At 50.0% G+C, this 17,995-nt stretch overlaps 1 protein-coding gene across 1 annotated transcript in view; it reads right to left on the reverse strand.

Moving 5' to 3' along the window:
- TBC1D2B (TBC1 domain family member 2B) overlaps window positions 1–17,995 on the reverse strand; it is a gene marked incomplete at its 5' end in the record, with an annotated part of 61,827 nt that overhangs the window by 21,810 nt on the left and 22,022 nt on the right. The window contains 2 exons of the mRNA XM_025437085.3: window positions 47–273; window positions 2,678–2,841. Coding sequence (XP_025292870.3) covers window positions 47–273; window positions 2,678–2,841 — 391 coding nt within the window. The remainder of the gene's footprint in view (window positions 1–46; window positions 274–2,677; window positions 2,842–17,995) is intronic.

Raw genomic sequence — 17,995 nt, forward strand, 5'->3', positions numbered from 1 at the left:
CCCCGAGAGGCTGGCAGGGGACACACAGGCGAGGAGGGATGGTTACCTTCTGGCTGGACAGGTCCTTCTTCAGCCGCTCCAGCTCCTCTTGCTGGCTCTGGACCTGCAGCTGCACCTCGGATGCAGACTTGCTGCTGCTACTCTGCACCCCCTCAGCTGAAGGCTCGCTACTGACGTGGCGGTTTCTGTAGGATCCGATCATGTCTTTCAATGGGCGCTTTCCTTTGTAGGGAATACGTCCCAAATCAAAGGGAAATCCTGAGCCAGTGACTCCTACATAAAAACAAACCTTGTTTTCTAAGTGCAGGACAAATCGTCCTTCTGGAAACTCTAGTAACACACATCAGCCTCCCACCTGCCATCCTCTGTGATGCCCTGTGTTCACGGCGTGGAGAGCATAGGCAGGGGTGGGGATGCCTCTCAGCCCAGCATGTTCTCTATGAAAACTGAGCCTAAACTCAAAGATGACCCCACACTGGATCCTTCCTTATTAGACGTGTCACATGGTCCCTTTTAAAGAAAACGTTCTGGCTGTGATTGCTCAATTTCTGCCCATGACGCATGAGAAGAGGCAGAGTGTCCTGCTACGAACCGGACATTTAGGACAGGGCCACACGACAGCTCGCTCGAGACCTAGACGGTCAGTTCACAGCATCAACTCCCCATTTCTGGACCAAAGAGGACAGAGACATAGGCTAGGGAGGAGCGCAGTTGCTCTGAGCTCCTGCAAACACAGAGCCCTTCCCAGAGCCCCCGCCTGCCATCACACAGGTTCCCAGGGTGGGACGCACAGATACTTTGGGATCTGTGGCCGCCTCCTGCTCGTCTTTCTCAGTAAGGAGAGAAAGCCAAGCCCTGCCTTGAATGTACATTTTCTTCATTGTGAACACACGCTTGAACAACATTCTCTACCTTAAAAATGGGTCTTTAAAACACTGATGGATCCAAATAAATCCATCAGTATTGTGGATGGATTCAGATTTATGTTTAGAATATGAGGCAACATGAAACAGAACACATGATACAGATTCCATAAAGCTGGAAAACAGGCAGATACTTTCCTGTCCTTACTTCAGGACAGTGGCTGCCTGGGAGGGAAGATGACCAATGGGGATGGGGGCCAGGGTATGGGAGATGGGGGGACAGGGATGGGGGACAGGGGATGGGGGACAGGGATGGGGGATAGAAGATGGGGCGGGATGAGTGATAGAGGGACAGGGATGGGGGACGGAGGATGGGGGATGGAGGATGGGGTTGTGGTGATGCCTGCAGCTGGTATGGGCAGGGTCCAGGGATCAGAGAGATCGAGTCCATGTATGCCCTATGGCTGCATGTCTGGGACTTTCCTCCTCCCTCCCCCCCTTCCCCCTCTCCCACTCAGCCTTGCAGACCTCTCCTTCCCGACCCGACTCACCCACCCTTCCATTTCTCTCCTGGAGCCTCTACCAGAAGTTGGGGCTAACGTGGTGAATCCTCCAGAACCCAAGTCCCCCTGCTCTGGTGCGTTCCTGCTCATGTGCGCCCTTTCCAGGGTCCCACAGGGCTGTGGCTCCCACACGACGACCCTGCGAGCACAGGGAAGCTCCCCAGGACAGCAAGTCAGGCCATCCTCTGGGGTACAGGATGAGTCCTTTCTGTAGTTAACACATGCCCTCCCAATAAGCATACCCTACAGCCCTGCCTCCTCCTGCTAGCCCACCTGAGAATCAAGCATGAGGCAGGATTTCAAAATGATTGTCATTTTACATTGAAACATCAATATTCCCTCACGGGTCCCTGGACAAGCATCACAAGTGTTTGTACAGACGGGGCTGGGCTGATGACACTTGAACCCTGATTCTCTCAATATCAGGGAGCCAGACATGAGGGGCACCTGACCTGAACACCCACCAAAGAGTGTCCTTGTCCTGATTAAGTCAGCCCTGAATCTGGGCAGGCCTCGGCCCCACAACCACATAAGGGGCACATGAGGGCAAGAAGGGACCCACAAAAACACAATTCTCAGACTCCTCAGCATGGCAACTGTTCCTGCCACACACGTGCCAAGGCAGAGGGAAGACAAGGACGGGTTGCTGTTCAGAGGTGAAGAGGCTGACGCACATCAGCAAGCAAACCTGCCTGCAGGCCTTGTCAGTACCTCACCTGACTGGGGACATGAGCACGCAGCTATGGAAAGAGTGCGGGCTCAGATGATTAGATTAGATTTACTACCACTGCTTCTCACTCAGTACAATCATGACACTGCCATAATTTAAAATGAGTTGTTATCTCTTAGAGATAGATCTAAAATAAAATATTGAGATGCAACAGACAGATGTCTAGAATGTACGACCCCACGGACAGTGAACACAGGCTCCACCAGGACCCCAACCTCACTGTTCTACTTTCATGTTCCTTACAGGTTTCTGTAAATAAAAGGTTTCTTTAAAAAAAAAAAAAATCGATCTATCCACAAAGAGTACCATGATGTCTGGATGCTCTATGTCCCAAGAGGCTTTAAGAGCCACAGGACCGGACAGTCACTCTGCAGGCCCTTGGGGCTCATCCCCAACAGAGAGGATGTGAATCCCCAACGGGCCTCCTGCTTCCAGAAAAGCCTGGTACCTTGGGGTCTCAGGCACCGCAAGGGCCACAGAGAGAAGGATGGGCGACAGGAAGCATGTCCCCATGTCCATACCTCTGCTTCCTTCAGGGGCTGGCTTCTTCCGCTCTTCTTGTGCCATCGACTCCTCCAGCTCCTTGGGGTTCGGGTCTAAAAGCTCCCAGTCCTCGTTGGTATAAAACACACTCTTCCGACTGTCGCCATGTCCTCTCCCAGGACGGAAAGACGACATTGAATTTCTGTTAGGAGAAATGAAACGAGTTCTTTAAAAAGCTGTAAGATAAAATGTAATTTCACATAAATAGCACTGGCAAAAATTAACAGTTATGATAACATCAAATATTGGGGAGGAAGTGGATGGAGGGGACACCAGCTGGCACTGCTCGCAGGAGTCACACGGGGGACATTTGGCAATACCCAGTTTAGGTGAAGGGAAGGCCACTTCAAGACCCAGCATGTCCCAAACAAAACCCTGGGCATCGGCATGAGGGCACAGAGGGCAGCACCCACCGCTGCAGCATTCGCACCCGGACCAGGTGGACGTGGTGGCCCACCACCCAGTGCCCACCAAGTGCCCACCTCCCGCCAGGTGCTCGGGAGCCACAGAGGCCAAGACACGTTCCTATCCCTAGGGACAGGCTGGCACAGTCGTGTCATGGGGATCAGGGTTTTGAGATGCTGAATGAAAGAAGAAAATAGAAAAATGATGTGTGTGACATGACAGCATTTCAAATCTTTGAGGTAATACTGGTAAGAGAGGCTGTACCCACACGTGTGGTAAGACTATGAACACTAGGATGCAGGACCTCGCCACCTCCGGGAAGCCAAGGCAATGAGGCGGGTGTGCGGCCTGTGGCAGGAGCACGATGGCCCCACTGCTTAACCCGTGCAGTGGAGCAGCCAGTAGTCAACCCCAAGTGAGGGGTTTACCCGCAGAAATGAGAAGATGTGTGTGCATGCGGGGTCTGCCAGTGGCCAGTCACAGCTGCCTGATTCTTCACAGCCACAAATGCATCCCCAGTGAGTGGGTGGCCCAGCTATGACGTGTCCATGTGTACTGGACGCTATTCGGCAATGAGAGGGATGAACCATAAGACATGTAGAGGAGCCCACAAAGATGGCGCTTTTTCTCAAGAAGACAAGCATGAGACCACACACAGCACTACCCTGTTCACACAGCAACAGCAGGCAGACCAGGGGTGGCCACAGGGGGATGGAAACGCCCGACATCTCCATCATGGAGGTGTCTACACGACCATGAATGGTTTTGGAAATTCATAGGCCTGAACACCTAACACACTTGAGTTTCCTGCAGGTGATTACACCTCGATGAGGTGGTTAAAGCCAAGGGGAGGGAGAAACGTGCACCATGTGGGATTCCCTGAGGTGGACAAGCAGCGGGGAACAGAGTGAGGCTGTGGGAGGCAGACCAATGACAGCCTCACCAACAGCGGTCCTTTCTCAACATTGGTGGGTTCACGAAGCACATTGTTTTCACCTGATTTGAACCATATTAAAGTGCTCTAGACAGAAGACTGCAGGGAAACTATTAATACCGTTAGGTTGGTTAGGTTCCCACCACTGCCTCCTGCAGAGCCCTGGGGGCCTGGACTTACACCTGCCTGTGAGTTCTTGGTGCGTGTACTTGGGGCCACACGGGGGCTGGCAGACGGATGGCGTACGGCACCATCCACATGCTGCCTGTCCCTGAAGGTCTCTCCCACTGGTGACTGTGGCGTGTCCTCGCAGATGCCCGCTAGCACTCAACAAGCAGGGTGTTTTACAAGGATGGCAGTTGTGCAGGAAGCTGTGCAAACAGCTGCTCGGGAAGAAAAGGACACGCCCACACATGCCTGATACACTTCTTTGGCACGCCGGCTGCTTAGGTGGCTGTGCACAGGCACGCAGCCCCCACAGCGGCTCCAGCTGCCACTCACACACGGCACTGCGGGCTGGAGGTGTCACCAGCTCTCCGCCCTGGTTCTCAAAGGGGTGAGTGCAGGAAGGAACCAAGAGCTGAGAAGAGCAGACGGGGATGCTGCCAGGAACAGCTGTTTACACAACTTAGGAGTTTCCCCACTTCTGCCCCATGGCCAGGCTGCTTGCACAAAGCGGAGCTCGCCCTCTGCTCCGCAAGGAGGCACCACGTGCCAAGCCCCAGGTGAGGAAGCAGACTCAAAGCAAAAACTCAGTAAGCGAAACACCACGGAGCCCATCATTGGCTCAGAGCTTCTGCAGGGACGGAGGCCACTGAGCACACCGTCCTCAAGCCTCACATCCCGCCCACTCCACGCACACCACTGAGCTCACGGCTGTTTAAACGGGACCCTCCTGGCAGAGGCTCGGGGCCCTTCTCAGACCATGCTCGCTCCTCCAAGACCCACTCGAGTGACAAACCTGAGCCAGACCTCCGTGCCCCTAAGCACTGTGCCACTCTTTGCTTCAATGATAGACCTAAACAGACAGTGAGAGGCTAGTAGGCAGCCGACGGCAACTTCAGAACCACACATTCGGCCCCAAGTGTCTGTAAACGCCAGCCGTCTATACAAGAACAGCTGCTTCCAAACGTATGTATTTCATATCAGTTTCTCCACACACGTTTATGATGTGTGACCAACACAGGCCATGCTGGGGTCACCAGTAGGGCGCAGCCCCTCTGATAGGCCACAGCCATCCCCCAGCAACAATGAGCTCTTCAGATATAGTCTCGCAAGGATGCAGACACACTGTCTAAAATGGCAAAAATGCAGAAATAATTGGAAAGGGCCTGTGGAGGAGATTTAGGGCCTCAAGATGGGGAGCATCACCGTGTCCTCAGGGGCAGGCCGGTGTGCAAGCATCACAGCCCCAGGGCTCCAGAAGCATCTGGTTGATACCCTAACATTAGTCCCTGGGACTGATTTTGGACTTCGGGCTCTAAGTACAGGAGGAGAACTCAGGTCGCTCCCCGGCTCTGCTGTGCGGCGATTTGCTGCAGCAGCCAGAGCGAAGAGCCACGGGCTGTGAAAAACCCCTTCTCATTACAGTGCACAGTTGGGCCAGCTTGCAAGTCTGGGATGTCACATCTATGGTTAAAGCAGCTTCACTGCTGACAGAGTGACATGGAAAAGGCCCTCTGCCGCGTGCCCATCCACCTAACGTGGACAAATAATTCTGCCCTACTTCTGTGTCCATACTCATCTCAGCCACGTTCAACACTCAAAACCCGCTCGAAGTAAAGATCTTATCATTGACGAATGCCCAGGCAGGTGCGGCCCCACCAGTTCCCCACAGCCCGACACCTGCACCCACCCCTCCGCCCCGGGCCCCCACCTCCCCTGGCATCCAGCACCTGAGCTCCTGGCCATGCAGACTTGGCTACTCAGGGAAACCTGTGGTCAGAGCTGCACACCCATCTTTCCCTCTGCAGCCCCTCCGTGTGCTAAGACCTAAGTGAAGACCCGTCGTCCTGCAGAGCCTCCCCTATCATGCCTCAGCACACCAGGGCGGGTGGGCAGTGATCACTGGCTTGGCCCATAATTGCACCCATGGCCTCATGCGTGACACCCCACCCGCCACTGCCCTTCCCAAGGGCCACAAGCGGCCAGCTCTGACCTGCAGGCACCTCAGCCCCACCCTGTATGGGGGACACTGGGAAACACAGTGGTTGAGAGTCTGCCTTGGGCTCAGGGCATGACCCTGGAGTCCTGGGATCAAGTCCAATATCAGGCTCCCCACAGGGAGCCTGCTTCTCCTTCTGCCTGTGTCTCTGCCTTTCTGTGTCCCATGAATAAATAAATAAAATCTTAAAAAAAAAGTGACAGACGCACATGCGAAGCAAACCCTGTCTCAGGAGGCCAAGCACAGCGATGGCCCCCAAAGCACCTGCCGGCCCTGGGGCAGATGGCCGCTCACATGGAGCAGGACAGGTGCAAGGACCAAGCACTTCTGCCCCTGGAGGGTCCTGGGTCCCGTCACTTGTGAGTCCTTCCCCAACCAGGCTGGGGCACCCCACACATGCCCAGGGCTGCGTGAGGTGCTGGGGACATACGGGCTCTAGCAGGAGGTAGGCCACAGGCCTGGATGCGGAGGAACATAAGGTTGACCAGTAGTAGGACAGCTGTGGAGGAGAAGCTCAGGGTGGGGGCAGAGTGAGGCTGCCCTGAGGCATGGCTGGGACTCCTAGGAGAGAGAACGCACCCAGTAGGGGGACGGCCTGAGGCAGGGGGGTGGGGGGCACCTGTGTCTGAAGAATGGAAAGCAGCCTAGCAGCCCAGCGACAGTAATGAGCCCACTGGACCTCCAAACCCATGTTTACAACATGGCCTTCAGCTGATGGTGATGATGAGCCTCTGAAAGGCTTGAGGCGTGGGAAGAAGGGATTCGGGTCACTGAGAGTAGGGTCCCTGCGATGGAAGGGTCCAGGACCTGCAAACGATGCAGACAAGGTACCCCTCCCAGCTCCCAACTCTAAATACAACAGGAAACATGGGCAGTTACACCCCTGGACGAGGCACTGACATCCCCTGAGGTCATCTCGGGCACTCCAGGTGACCGACCACACTTTCTGGCCAGGCCTAATGGCCTATAGCAGTTTTGGTGGCGTGACATCACAAGGCTCTGGCCCTTGTGATGCATGGCCCTGGACATAGAGTGCAGGGATGGCTGAGGTCAAGAGAGCTGCTGGACGGGCATACTGAGCAGGCCCTCACACTCCACGAGGGCTGTCGGCCCCCACCCTACAAACAGTGCACCCCACATTGTAACATCCATTAAAAACTGAAGAGTTTTAGCAGTTTTTCCAAGTCCTGTACTGAGGCTTTAGCACTTTGTCTTTCCTGCACAGAGCTGTGCCCGCAAGGAAAACCACAAATAAACATGTCACAGCTCTGGGAATGGCCTCCGCAGATGCATCGAACCTCTGCATGCAGAGTTCCAGATGGCAAAAAACGGAAACATCCCTCCAGGATGGCTAGCCGCGCACACAAGTCACTATTCCCACCAGGTCCAAGGCTCAAGCAGGAAGTGAGACCAAAGGGTCAGGGCAGGGCCTGGCAGGACAGGCATGCGCTCCCAGCTAGCTTGGTCTCCTTGGCCACCACCTGCACCACACCCACTGGCTCAGCAGACACTGTCATGAGAGCAATGGCCATGTCTGCAGGACCAGCTCCCTTTGCCACCACGTCCTGAGTACTCACAAGGAGTACAGACACTGAGCCGGGCCTCACACCCACCAGCGGGAGGGCACATACACACATGTGCACACACACACACCTGTTTACTAATGGGGAATGTCAAGCCCAGAGAGGTTTGGTCACTGGCTCAGCACCACACAGCTGACAAGCGGCAGGGCCATGATTCCCAAGCCCAGGCTGGACATAGAGAGCAGCGGCTGGGGTGGGACCAGCTGTACAGGAGGGACAGCAGGACCTGGGAGCTGCCAGTCACACAGCAGGCAGAACTCAGAACCCATCAGCAGACCCAGCGTCCATGCCAGCAGAGCCGTGGGACACTGCTCATGGTGGTCACACCACCTGCAGCACCGTGGTAGCCCACACACAACTCCCACGCACCCCCCGTCTCGCTCACACACGCCTGCCCACAACCCAAGTGCATGCAGACCAGCCTGAACCTCTCAGGAGGACAATTCTCTGACCCAAAGCGACCTGGACTGCTGGTGGATTAATGGAAAGCTTGGTAAAAGCAGGAAACCATCTCAGAATAACTGAACACAGACACAGGTGCCTCTACAGGTGTCAGTACCTGTGCTGCCAACACCTCGTCCTCGAGCCGAGGCTGCCAACCGCGCTCCCTGGCATTCCTCCCGGGTGAACTGCACCCACCAGACATCAGCTCACTCGTCCAAACCTGTTTCATCCATGTACAAGGTCCACAGGTTGTTCTCAACTTTTCCCCAAGCACATACCTACAACCTCACAGTGACTTTCAGTGACTTGCTTTTATCAAATTTCCCCCAAGTGCTCAACTTATTTTTCACAGAAAAAAGGACAATTCCTTTTGGTCCAGATGGGCTTCCTCCATGTTTTGCTGACAGGACAACAGGGACACAGGTGTGGCTGGCGAGGAGCAAACCACTAGGAGGGGAGAGGCTGGCAGGAGCACGACGGGCTCGTGTGCATCATGCGCGGGATCGAAAACGTCTTTCCCTGGGGCGCCGGGGGCAGGGGTGCAGGGTGAAAGCACAGCAGAGTATGACCTGACTACCTGAGGCCTGACTGCACCTAAACGAGACACTATTTCAAATTTATGCAAACACATCATTTCTGAGCTGTCAGTTCATAACCGGAACACTGCTGCACTATCCACAGTTGCTGAAGGAGCTTCCCGTGCCCAAAGCATCCCACCTAAACCTTCACATAAGTAAGAAGACAACACATGAACCCAAGATCCACGGGCCAGGAAGTGAGCACTAGGGTTTCTCCAAGAGGGTTTCCACAGACAACAGCTCTGTTGTTTGTTTCCCTGATGACAGCACGGGTGTGGCCGTGTCCAGGGCTCCCCAAGGGCAGCTCGGACGCAGCACCCCACGCTGCCTGCCTGGGCTCCCAGGATATGTGATCACCACCCTGATTCCCAGTCGAGAACAGATGCATAGGATGTGAAGAAACCTGCCCACACTAGCTGTCATAGAGTGGGGACCACGCTCGCTCGGGCTGTATGGCTCTCGCAAGGCCACCTCACAGAGGTGCAAGCGGCAAATGGCAGCCCCCACTGACAACTCGCCGAGTGTCATCATCATGAGCAGGAGACGTGTGCATACTTTCCTAGACACAACCACCCACAGTCAAGGACACGGAAGCACCCGGGGGACAGATCCATTGCCCCTGTGCTCCACTTTAACTCTTAGCTGAGTCAGGTATGAAAATCTGGCATATCAACAGTTTCCCGATTATGTTCTTATAATGGGCACTGGGGTAAGGGTAGGGACACCCCTAGCTCCAACCAGGGGACCCTGAGTGCCCTGCCGCATGCCTGCTATGACCTGAGTCACCTTCCTGCTCTAACCTCAACTACTTAGCCTGTAATACAGAGAGACAGTGTCTCAGCAGCTCCCAAACATCTCCTGGAGCACGGAGCCCCAGCCCCTGCACCTGCCCAGGTGCTGGATGAGTGGACAAGCTGGTCAGGGCATCAGCAGAGAACCCCCAGTGCATGAAGATCCTGGTGGAGCAAGGATCTCGTGGCCACACACAGTGGTTCTGGGAGTCAAAACATGGGGACACGGGGGCCTACAGGACAGACTACAGACCACGGAGACCCCTGCAGGTGGAAGAGGGCCAGGGACACTCCCAATGCGGGATGACAGCACAGGCAGAAAAGAGCAGGATGTGCAGCAGATGGCTGGACAAGCAAGGGCGAGTCCCCTGAGGGCCAGGTGCCCTGCCACACCCCATTCAGCTTCTGTGCAAACTGTGGCTATATTTTAACAACTGACAACACACGGGGGAGTCTGAATCCCACCATAAAGGTGAAGGAAGGATGGGGCCGCCGTGTGAAAAAAACATGTCCCCACACATGCACGGTCCCCGCAGCCACCAACTGCATGTGGCCCAGGTGCCCCGTGGGAAATCAGGGACCTCCAGCCACCCCACAGCACCATCTACACTGAGCCGAGTCCCTAGGGCTCCGCGGCTGCCACCATAGAGGGTTGCTCCAAAGAGGAGGAGAAACACCTTGACTCCAGAGCTCCCCCAGCTCAGCAGGAAGGAGGCAGCAGGGCATTCAGGTTCCTGTCCCACAATGAGGAGCTTGGGAGTAGCCCCTCAAACCCAAAGGCAAGTAGAGAGCTGAACTTCGGAAAGACAACACATCCCCTCGGATCCTCAAGGGACAGGGGACATGGGGCAAAGCGCTGCCCCCAGACGGGAGTGACAGGCAGCAAGCATGGGAGGCCTGGCTTCCTACAGGGGAGACTCAGCAGCACCCTGGCACCAGAGCAGGACCCCGACCTGTAACAGGCAGTCGCTGGAGGCTCGTGTAGACCCCTCCAAGGGCACCAGCCCCCAAGGTGCTGTGAGGTTTCCTCCAGGAGTTCCAATAGGCTCTGCCAGAGAATTTGGGGGAAAGTCCCTTCAGGCTTCTGGCAGGGAGACAGGAAGGGAGCAGTTTTAAATTCTCCAGAGCACCCTGCTGTTAACAAGGTTGTGCCCTCGGAGGACCTGGTTAGCCAGAGCCCACCCTGCTGGGGTGATAGCAGAGCCCCACTGACCTGGGTGTGGGGACCCCCAACTCTGGTCCCTCCTGCTGTCCTGCCTACGGGGAAGGGAAGAGATGGAGAAACCCTTGTGGGTCTTCACTAGTCACAGGACCACAGAACCCGAGGCCCTCCCCACCACCTCCTCAGGGGCCAGCCTATAGCATTCCTTCTCCCGGTATGTCCTGTCCAGCTGTCTAGAAAAAGGAACAAGGCAAAACAACATGATGTGGAGAGAGAGAAAGCAGCAGATCCAGACGAGGCAGAGATGTGGGAATTATCAGACCAGGAATGTAAAATGACTCTCGTTAATATGCTAAGAGCTCTAAGGATACAGTATCCAGTATGCAAGGTCAGATGGGCAATGTAAACAGAGAGACGAAGACCCCAAGAGAGAACCCCCCCCAAAAAATGACAGAAATTAAAAGAAGAGAAATGAGAAGCACCCCTGCTGGGCTTGTCGTTAAAATAGACATAGCTGAGGAAAGACTGTGAGCTGGAGGGCACATCCGCAGAATCTTCCAGCACCAAAGAGCACAACTGACAAACTGTGTCAGCGGAAGTGGAGAGAAAGAATAGACCATCCAAGGAGTGAGTGACAAATACCGAACACGCACCATCCATCTGCACCAGGAGGAGATGAAGAGGAGAGGGATACATATTGAAATCAAGGAGGGTATTTTTCAAAAGTGACGTCAGGCACCAAACCACAGCTTCATGAAGCTCAGAGAGACCAAGCAAAATAGAGGCTCAAAACCTCATAACCTAGCACACCATCTCCTAATTACAGAAAAATCGAAGGTGAAGAATAAATCTGGAAGGAAGTCCGAGGAAAATAAACATCTGACCTCCAGAGGAACAAAGATAAGAGCTGCATCAGCGTCTTCTCGGAAACTGTACAAGATGTGTGCAGAGAGAAACCAGCACGGGGGAACCCTGCACTCTGCAGCCTTCAAGAGTGAAGGAGAAAGAGGCTTCCGCAGATAAACAGGGAGGGAGCTGGTTGGTAGCAGACCTGCAAGAGTGATAAGTTCTTTAGAAAGAAGATGATGACCCAGGTCAGATAGATCACCAAGAAGAAAGGACGAATCTGGAACACAGGAAGGGTTAGTAAAATACAGATTTCTCGTTTTTGCCTGATATAACAGGTAACAGCTTGTTCGAAGTAATGTCAATGATGTGTTTGCTTATGTGCGTGCACTGTGTACATGCTCCCGTGCACCCCATGGGTAGATGACACGTGCTCCCTATCACATGACACACACTCCCACGCTCCCCACACACACACAACACACACTCCCGCACTCCCCCACATGAACACGACATACACTCCCATGCACCCCCTCACTTACATGACAACAGCGATACGGAGGCAGAAGCTGTGATGACTTTGCTATTACAAGGTTCCCACCCACCTGTAGAGCAGCACAGTATGGTTTTTTTGTTGTTGTTGTTGTTGCTTTAGGATTTTATTTATTTATTAATGAAAGAGAGAGAGAGGCAGAGACACAGGCAGAGGAAGAAGCAGGCTCCATGCAGGGAGCCCAATGTGGGACTCGATCCCGGGACCCCAGGATCACACCTGGGCCAAAGCAGGTGCTAAACCACTGAGCCACCCAGGGATCCCCAGCACAGTTTGATTTTTAAAGTGAACTTGGATTAGTGGTAAATGTGTGTTACAAACTCCAGAGCAACTGCTAAAAAAGCTAAAAAAGAAGTATAACTGAATATGCTAATAAGGAGGGAGAAAAAAAATGAAACCATGTAAAATGGTCAATGAAAACCACAGAGGCAGGGGCACCCAGCTGGCTCTGTCGCTGGAGCACACGACTCTTGATCACAGGGTCACAATGTTGAGCCCCATGTTGGGCACAGAGATCACTTAAAAAATAAAAGAACATAAAACTACAGGAGGCAGAAAAAAGAGTAAGAGACAAATACCAGGAACAGATGACAAGGGCAACAAACAGAAAACAGAAACAAACATATTAATACAACTGCATCAAGAATCACCATGAATGCCAATGGCCCACACGCAGCAGTTAACAGGGGTGGTTAGAGCAGATCAAAACGCAGGGCCCAACTGCATGCTGTCTCCAGAAACCCGCTTTAAATACACATACATATAGATGAAAAATAAAAGGAGAAAAACACACTGTGCCAACCACACTCATCAAAAGCAAGCAGGAGCAGCTGTGTGAATCTCAGAGCAGACTTCAAAGTAAGGGAAGTCATGAAGGATAAAGGTGGCATACAGCAATCCTCAGTGCATATGCCCCAACACCACAGTGTTGACAAAACTGTGGGACAAACAGAAGGACCAACTACCATAGTGTGACACGTCAGCATCTTCTGTCAGAACTGGAAGGACCCAGCAGCAGAAAATCAGTAAGGGCTTAGCTGAACTAAACAACTATCAGTCAACTGGATATAACGGATGTGTAGACAACTTTGTCCAGCAACAGCAGAATGCACATTTCTCTCGAGCTCATACAAAACACTCACCAAGACAGACCACATTCCGGGCCACAAAACACAGCCCAACAAATTTCACAGAATAGAAATCCTATGCCTGTCTTCAGAACACAGGGGGATTGAACTAGAAATCGCTAAGAGAAACATAACGAAAACCCCAAAATACATGGAGAATAAACAATGTACTTCTAAAAACACACAGGTCAGGGGGATCCCTGGGTGGCGCAGCGGTTTGGCGTCTGCCTTTGGCCCAGGGCGCGATCCTGGAGACCCGGGATCGAATCCCACGTCGGGCTCCCGGTGCATGGAGCCTGCTTCTCCCTCTGCCTGTGTCTCTGCCTCTCTCTCTCTCACTGTGTGCCTATCATAAATAAATAAATAAATAAATAAATAAATAAATAAATAAATAAATAAATAAAAATAAAAATAAAAACACACAGGTCAAAGAAGAAATCTCAAGAGATACTTTAAAATGTTTTAAACTAAATGAAAATGAAAATGCAACTTATCAAAGGTCGTGGGATGCAGCCAAAGCAGTGCTCAGAGGTAAGTGTATAGCACTGAATGCACATAGTAGGAAGAAAGAAAGATCTAAAATCAATAATCTATGTTTCCACTTAAGAAACTAAAAAAAAGGACAAATTATATTCAAAAATAAGAAAATAATAATTAGAACAGAAACCAATGAAATTGTCAACATAAAATTAATAGACACAAAAGCTGGTCCTTTGGAAAGATCAATCAATTCAATAAGCTTCTAGCCAGGCTAAGAAAAAGAGAGAGAAAACACAAAGCACTAATATCAGAAATGAAACAGGTGACATCATTATAGATCCTATGGAAATTAAAAAGATAATAAAGAAATACTATAAACAATTCTGTCCATAAATGTGGTAACTTAGATGAAATGGACCAATTCCTTGAAAGACACAATCTGCCAAAAATTACATGAGGAAAAAAAAAAGATGATCTGAATAATCCTATATCTATTAAAAATACTGAAATAATAATAACCTTCCAAAACAGAAAGCACCAGACCCAGATGGATCCACTGGTGAATTCTACCTAACATTTAGGGAAGAAATTACACCAATCTTGTCCAATCTCTTTCAGAAGATAGAAGCAGAGGGAATACTTCCTGACTCATTCTATGAGGCCGGGATTCCCCTAATAATACCAAAATCACAAAAGGCATTGCAAGAAAACTACAGACCAATGTCTCTCATGAACAGATACAAAAATCCTCAAGAAAATATAAGCAAGTCGAATCCAACAATATATGAAAATAATTATACCCCACAAACAAGTGGGATTTATCCTAGCTATGCAAGGCTAATTCAACATTTGAAAGATGAATGTAATCCATCATATCAAAATGCTAAAAATTTTTTTAAAATCACATAATAGGTTCATATCGACACAGAAAAAGCATTTGACAAAATGCAACACCTGTTCATGATAAAAACTCTCAGTAAACTAGGAATAGAGGGAACTTTCTCAAATTAATAAAAACTCTCTACAAAAATCCTACAGCCAACGTCATATTTCATGGTAAGAAACTCAAAGTTTCAGGTACAGGGATCAGGTAGGATCAGGTACAGGGCAGGGACATTCCTTTTCAACACTGTACCAGAAATCCTTGCTAATATAATAAGGTAAGAAAAAGAAATTAAAGGTACATAAAATGGGAAGAAAGACAAAATTGTTTTTATTCAAGATGACATGATCATCTATGTAAAAACTCTGAAAGAATAAACAAAAACCCCTGAAATTAGGTAAGTACAGTCCCATTGTAGGATACAAGGTTAATATACAAAAGCCAAGTGTTTTCCTATATACCAACAACAAGTAGAATTTGAAATTAAAAACACAGTAATATTTACATGAGCACCCTTGAAAATGAAACAGGTATAAATATAAGAAAACACATATACATACAATATATATGCAAGATCTATGTGAGGAATACTATGAAACAGATGAATGAAAGAATGGAAAGACTGTCCATGTTTATGGGTAGGAAGACTTAATTTTGTCAAGATGTCAGTTCTTCCAAAATTGATCAACAGATTCAACACAATTCTAATCAAAATCCCAGCTAGTTATTTTGTAGATACTGACAAAGTGATTCTCAAGTTTACATGGAGAGGCAAAAGACCCAAGATAGCCAACATGATATTGAAAGAGAAGAACAAAGCTGGAGAACTGACATACCTGACTTCAAGACTTAGTATAAAGCTACAGTAATTAAGACCATGATACTGGAAAAAGAACATGTTAATGGAACTGAACAGTGAGCTGAGAAATAAACCCCCATTAATACAGTCCACTGATTTGCAAAGGCAAAACAACGGAGCAAAGACAGGCTCTTTAACAAAAGGTGCTGCAACAACTGGACATCCACATGCAAAATGATGAATCTAGACATAGGCCTTACACTGTTCACAACAATCAACTCAACAATACACCAAAATGTAAAATGCAAAACATCTAAAACTCCCAGAAGATAACATAGGAGAAAATCTAGATGACCCTGGATGTTCTGATGCCTTTTTAGATACAACACCAAAGACACAATTCATGGATGAAATAATGATTAACTGGACTTGCTTTCAAGTCAAAACTTCTGCTCTGGAAAGACAATATCAAGAGAATTAGAACACAAGCCACAGACTGGGAGAAAATATTAGCAGAAGACACATCTGACAGAGGACTATTATCCAAAATCTACAAAGATTTCTCAAAACAATAGGAAAACAACCCAGTTAAAAAGTGGCCCAAAGACCTTAATAGACACACCCCATCAAAGAAGATATACGATGCCAACTAAGCATACGAAAAGATGCTCCATGTCATACATCATCAGGGAAATGCAAATTAAAACATCAGTGAGCTACCACCACACACCTAGAATGGCCAAAATCTGGAACCCCAACACCACCAAATGCTGGTGAGGATGGGGGGCAACAGGCACTCTCATTCACTGATGGTGGGAATGTTGCATGGTGTGGTCACTTTGAGACAGTTTGGAAGCTTCTTACAAAAGTGAACATGCTCTTACATACAATCCCCGACAGTCATACTCCTTGGCATTTACACAAAGAAGTTAAGACTCTTATGCCCATACAAAACCTGCACGTGGATGTCTACAGCAGCTTTGTTCATAATCGCCCAAACTCGGAAGCAATAAAGATGCCCTTCGATAAGTGAATGGTTTAATAAACTAAGTCTGGACAATGGGATATCATTCAGCACTAAAAACAGATGAGCTATCAGGATGAAAAGACATGGAGGAACCTTACATGCATATTACTAAGTGAAAGAAACCAATCAGAAAAGACCACTATTCTGTGATTCCAATAAAACTGACATTCAAAACTATGGAGACAATGGACAGATCAGTGATTGTTAGAGGTGGGTCAGGGAGCAAGATAAATAAGCAGAGTATGGAGGATTTTTTAGGGCAATGAAAATACTCCACTGGATACTATTAATAGGTGGACACATGTCGTTAAATGGGTGTCCAGACCCACAGAATGCACAACAGCAAGAGTGACCCTAACGTACATGATGTACTTTGGATCAGGACACTGTGTCGATGCAGGCTCATCCATGGTACAAGATATACCATTCTTGTGACGATGGGGGTAGGGGTGGGGGTGAGGGTGGGGAAAGGATGTATAAAAAAATTTTTCCTCTTGATTTATTGTAACCCTAAACCTGTTCTAAAATTTAAGTATTTACAAAAAGGCAATTTGGGGGCACCTGGGGGGGCTCAGTCGGTTAAGCATCCAACTCTTGATTTTAGTTCAGATCGAGATCTCAGGGTAGAGAGATTGAGCCCCGTGTGAGACTCAATGCTGGGTGCAGAGTCTACTTGAGATTCTTCCTCCCTCTCTGCCCCCCACCCTGCTTCTGCCTTTCTCAAAAAAAATTAAAAGAACAAGGTAGTTCCACGCATGTCAGCCTGTGAATACCATCAAGACATAAAAGAAAGAAAACGCAATTAACAAATGGACAAAGGATCTAATGGGATGTCTCTCCAAAAATCTACAAACGGCCAATAAGCACACGAAGCTGCGCAGTACCATTAGTCACCAGGGAAATGCAAATCCCAACCACGAGGCTCCACTCCACCACTGGGGATAACGAGAAACCCGAGCACCGGGAGGGTGTGGGGGCTGTAACCTCCACATATGCTGCTGGGGACGCAATGCGAGGTGGCCTCTGAAGAAGGGCATGCACAAACTTAGTGCCCGGCCGGGCGGTGCCACTCCCACTGCAGACCCCAGAGAATCGAAACCTGTCCCCAGTGTTCACAGCAGCACCGTTCATAACAGCCATCATGTGGAGAGGACCCGCATGTGCGCCAAAAGAAGGACACACACAGGTGGTCTGCCCACATAGTAGAGCCTTGTTTCCCTGTAACAAGACATGAAGCCCTAACCAAGGCTATGAAGGGCTGGACCCTGCTAACAGCAGATCAGTGAAAGGCACCAGGTACAAAATCTCCTGGGAGGCCATTTTCAGCATATGTGCAGGACAGGCAAGCCCACAGGGTCAGAAAGCAGATCTGTGGTTGCCAAAGGCTGCAGGGAAATGGGAAGAGGATGCTAGCAGGTACTAAGGTTCGGCCATGTGTGCTAAAAACCACCAAACCTTACATTTTAAACGGGTGAACATTATGGTCCGTGAATCATGTCTCCGTAAAATACATAAAGTAT

Source organism: Canis lupus, chromosome 3, assembly GCF_003254725.2.
Source record: "Canis lupus dingo isolate Sandy chromosome 3, ASM325472v2, whole genome shotgun sequence".
Classification (NCBI taxonomy): Eukaryota; Metazoa; Chordata; class Mammalia; order Carnivora; family Canidae; genus Canis; species Canis lupus.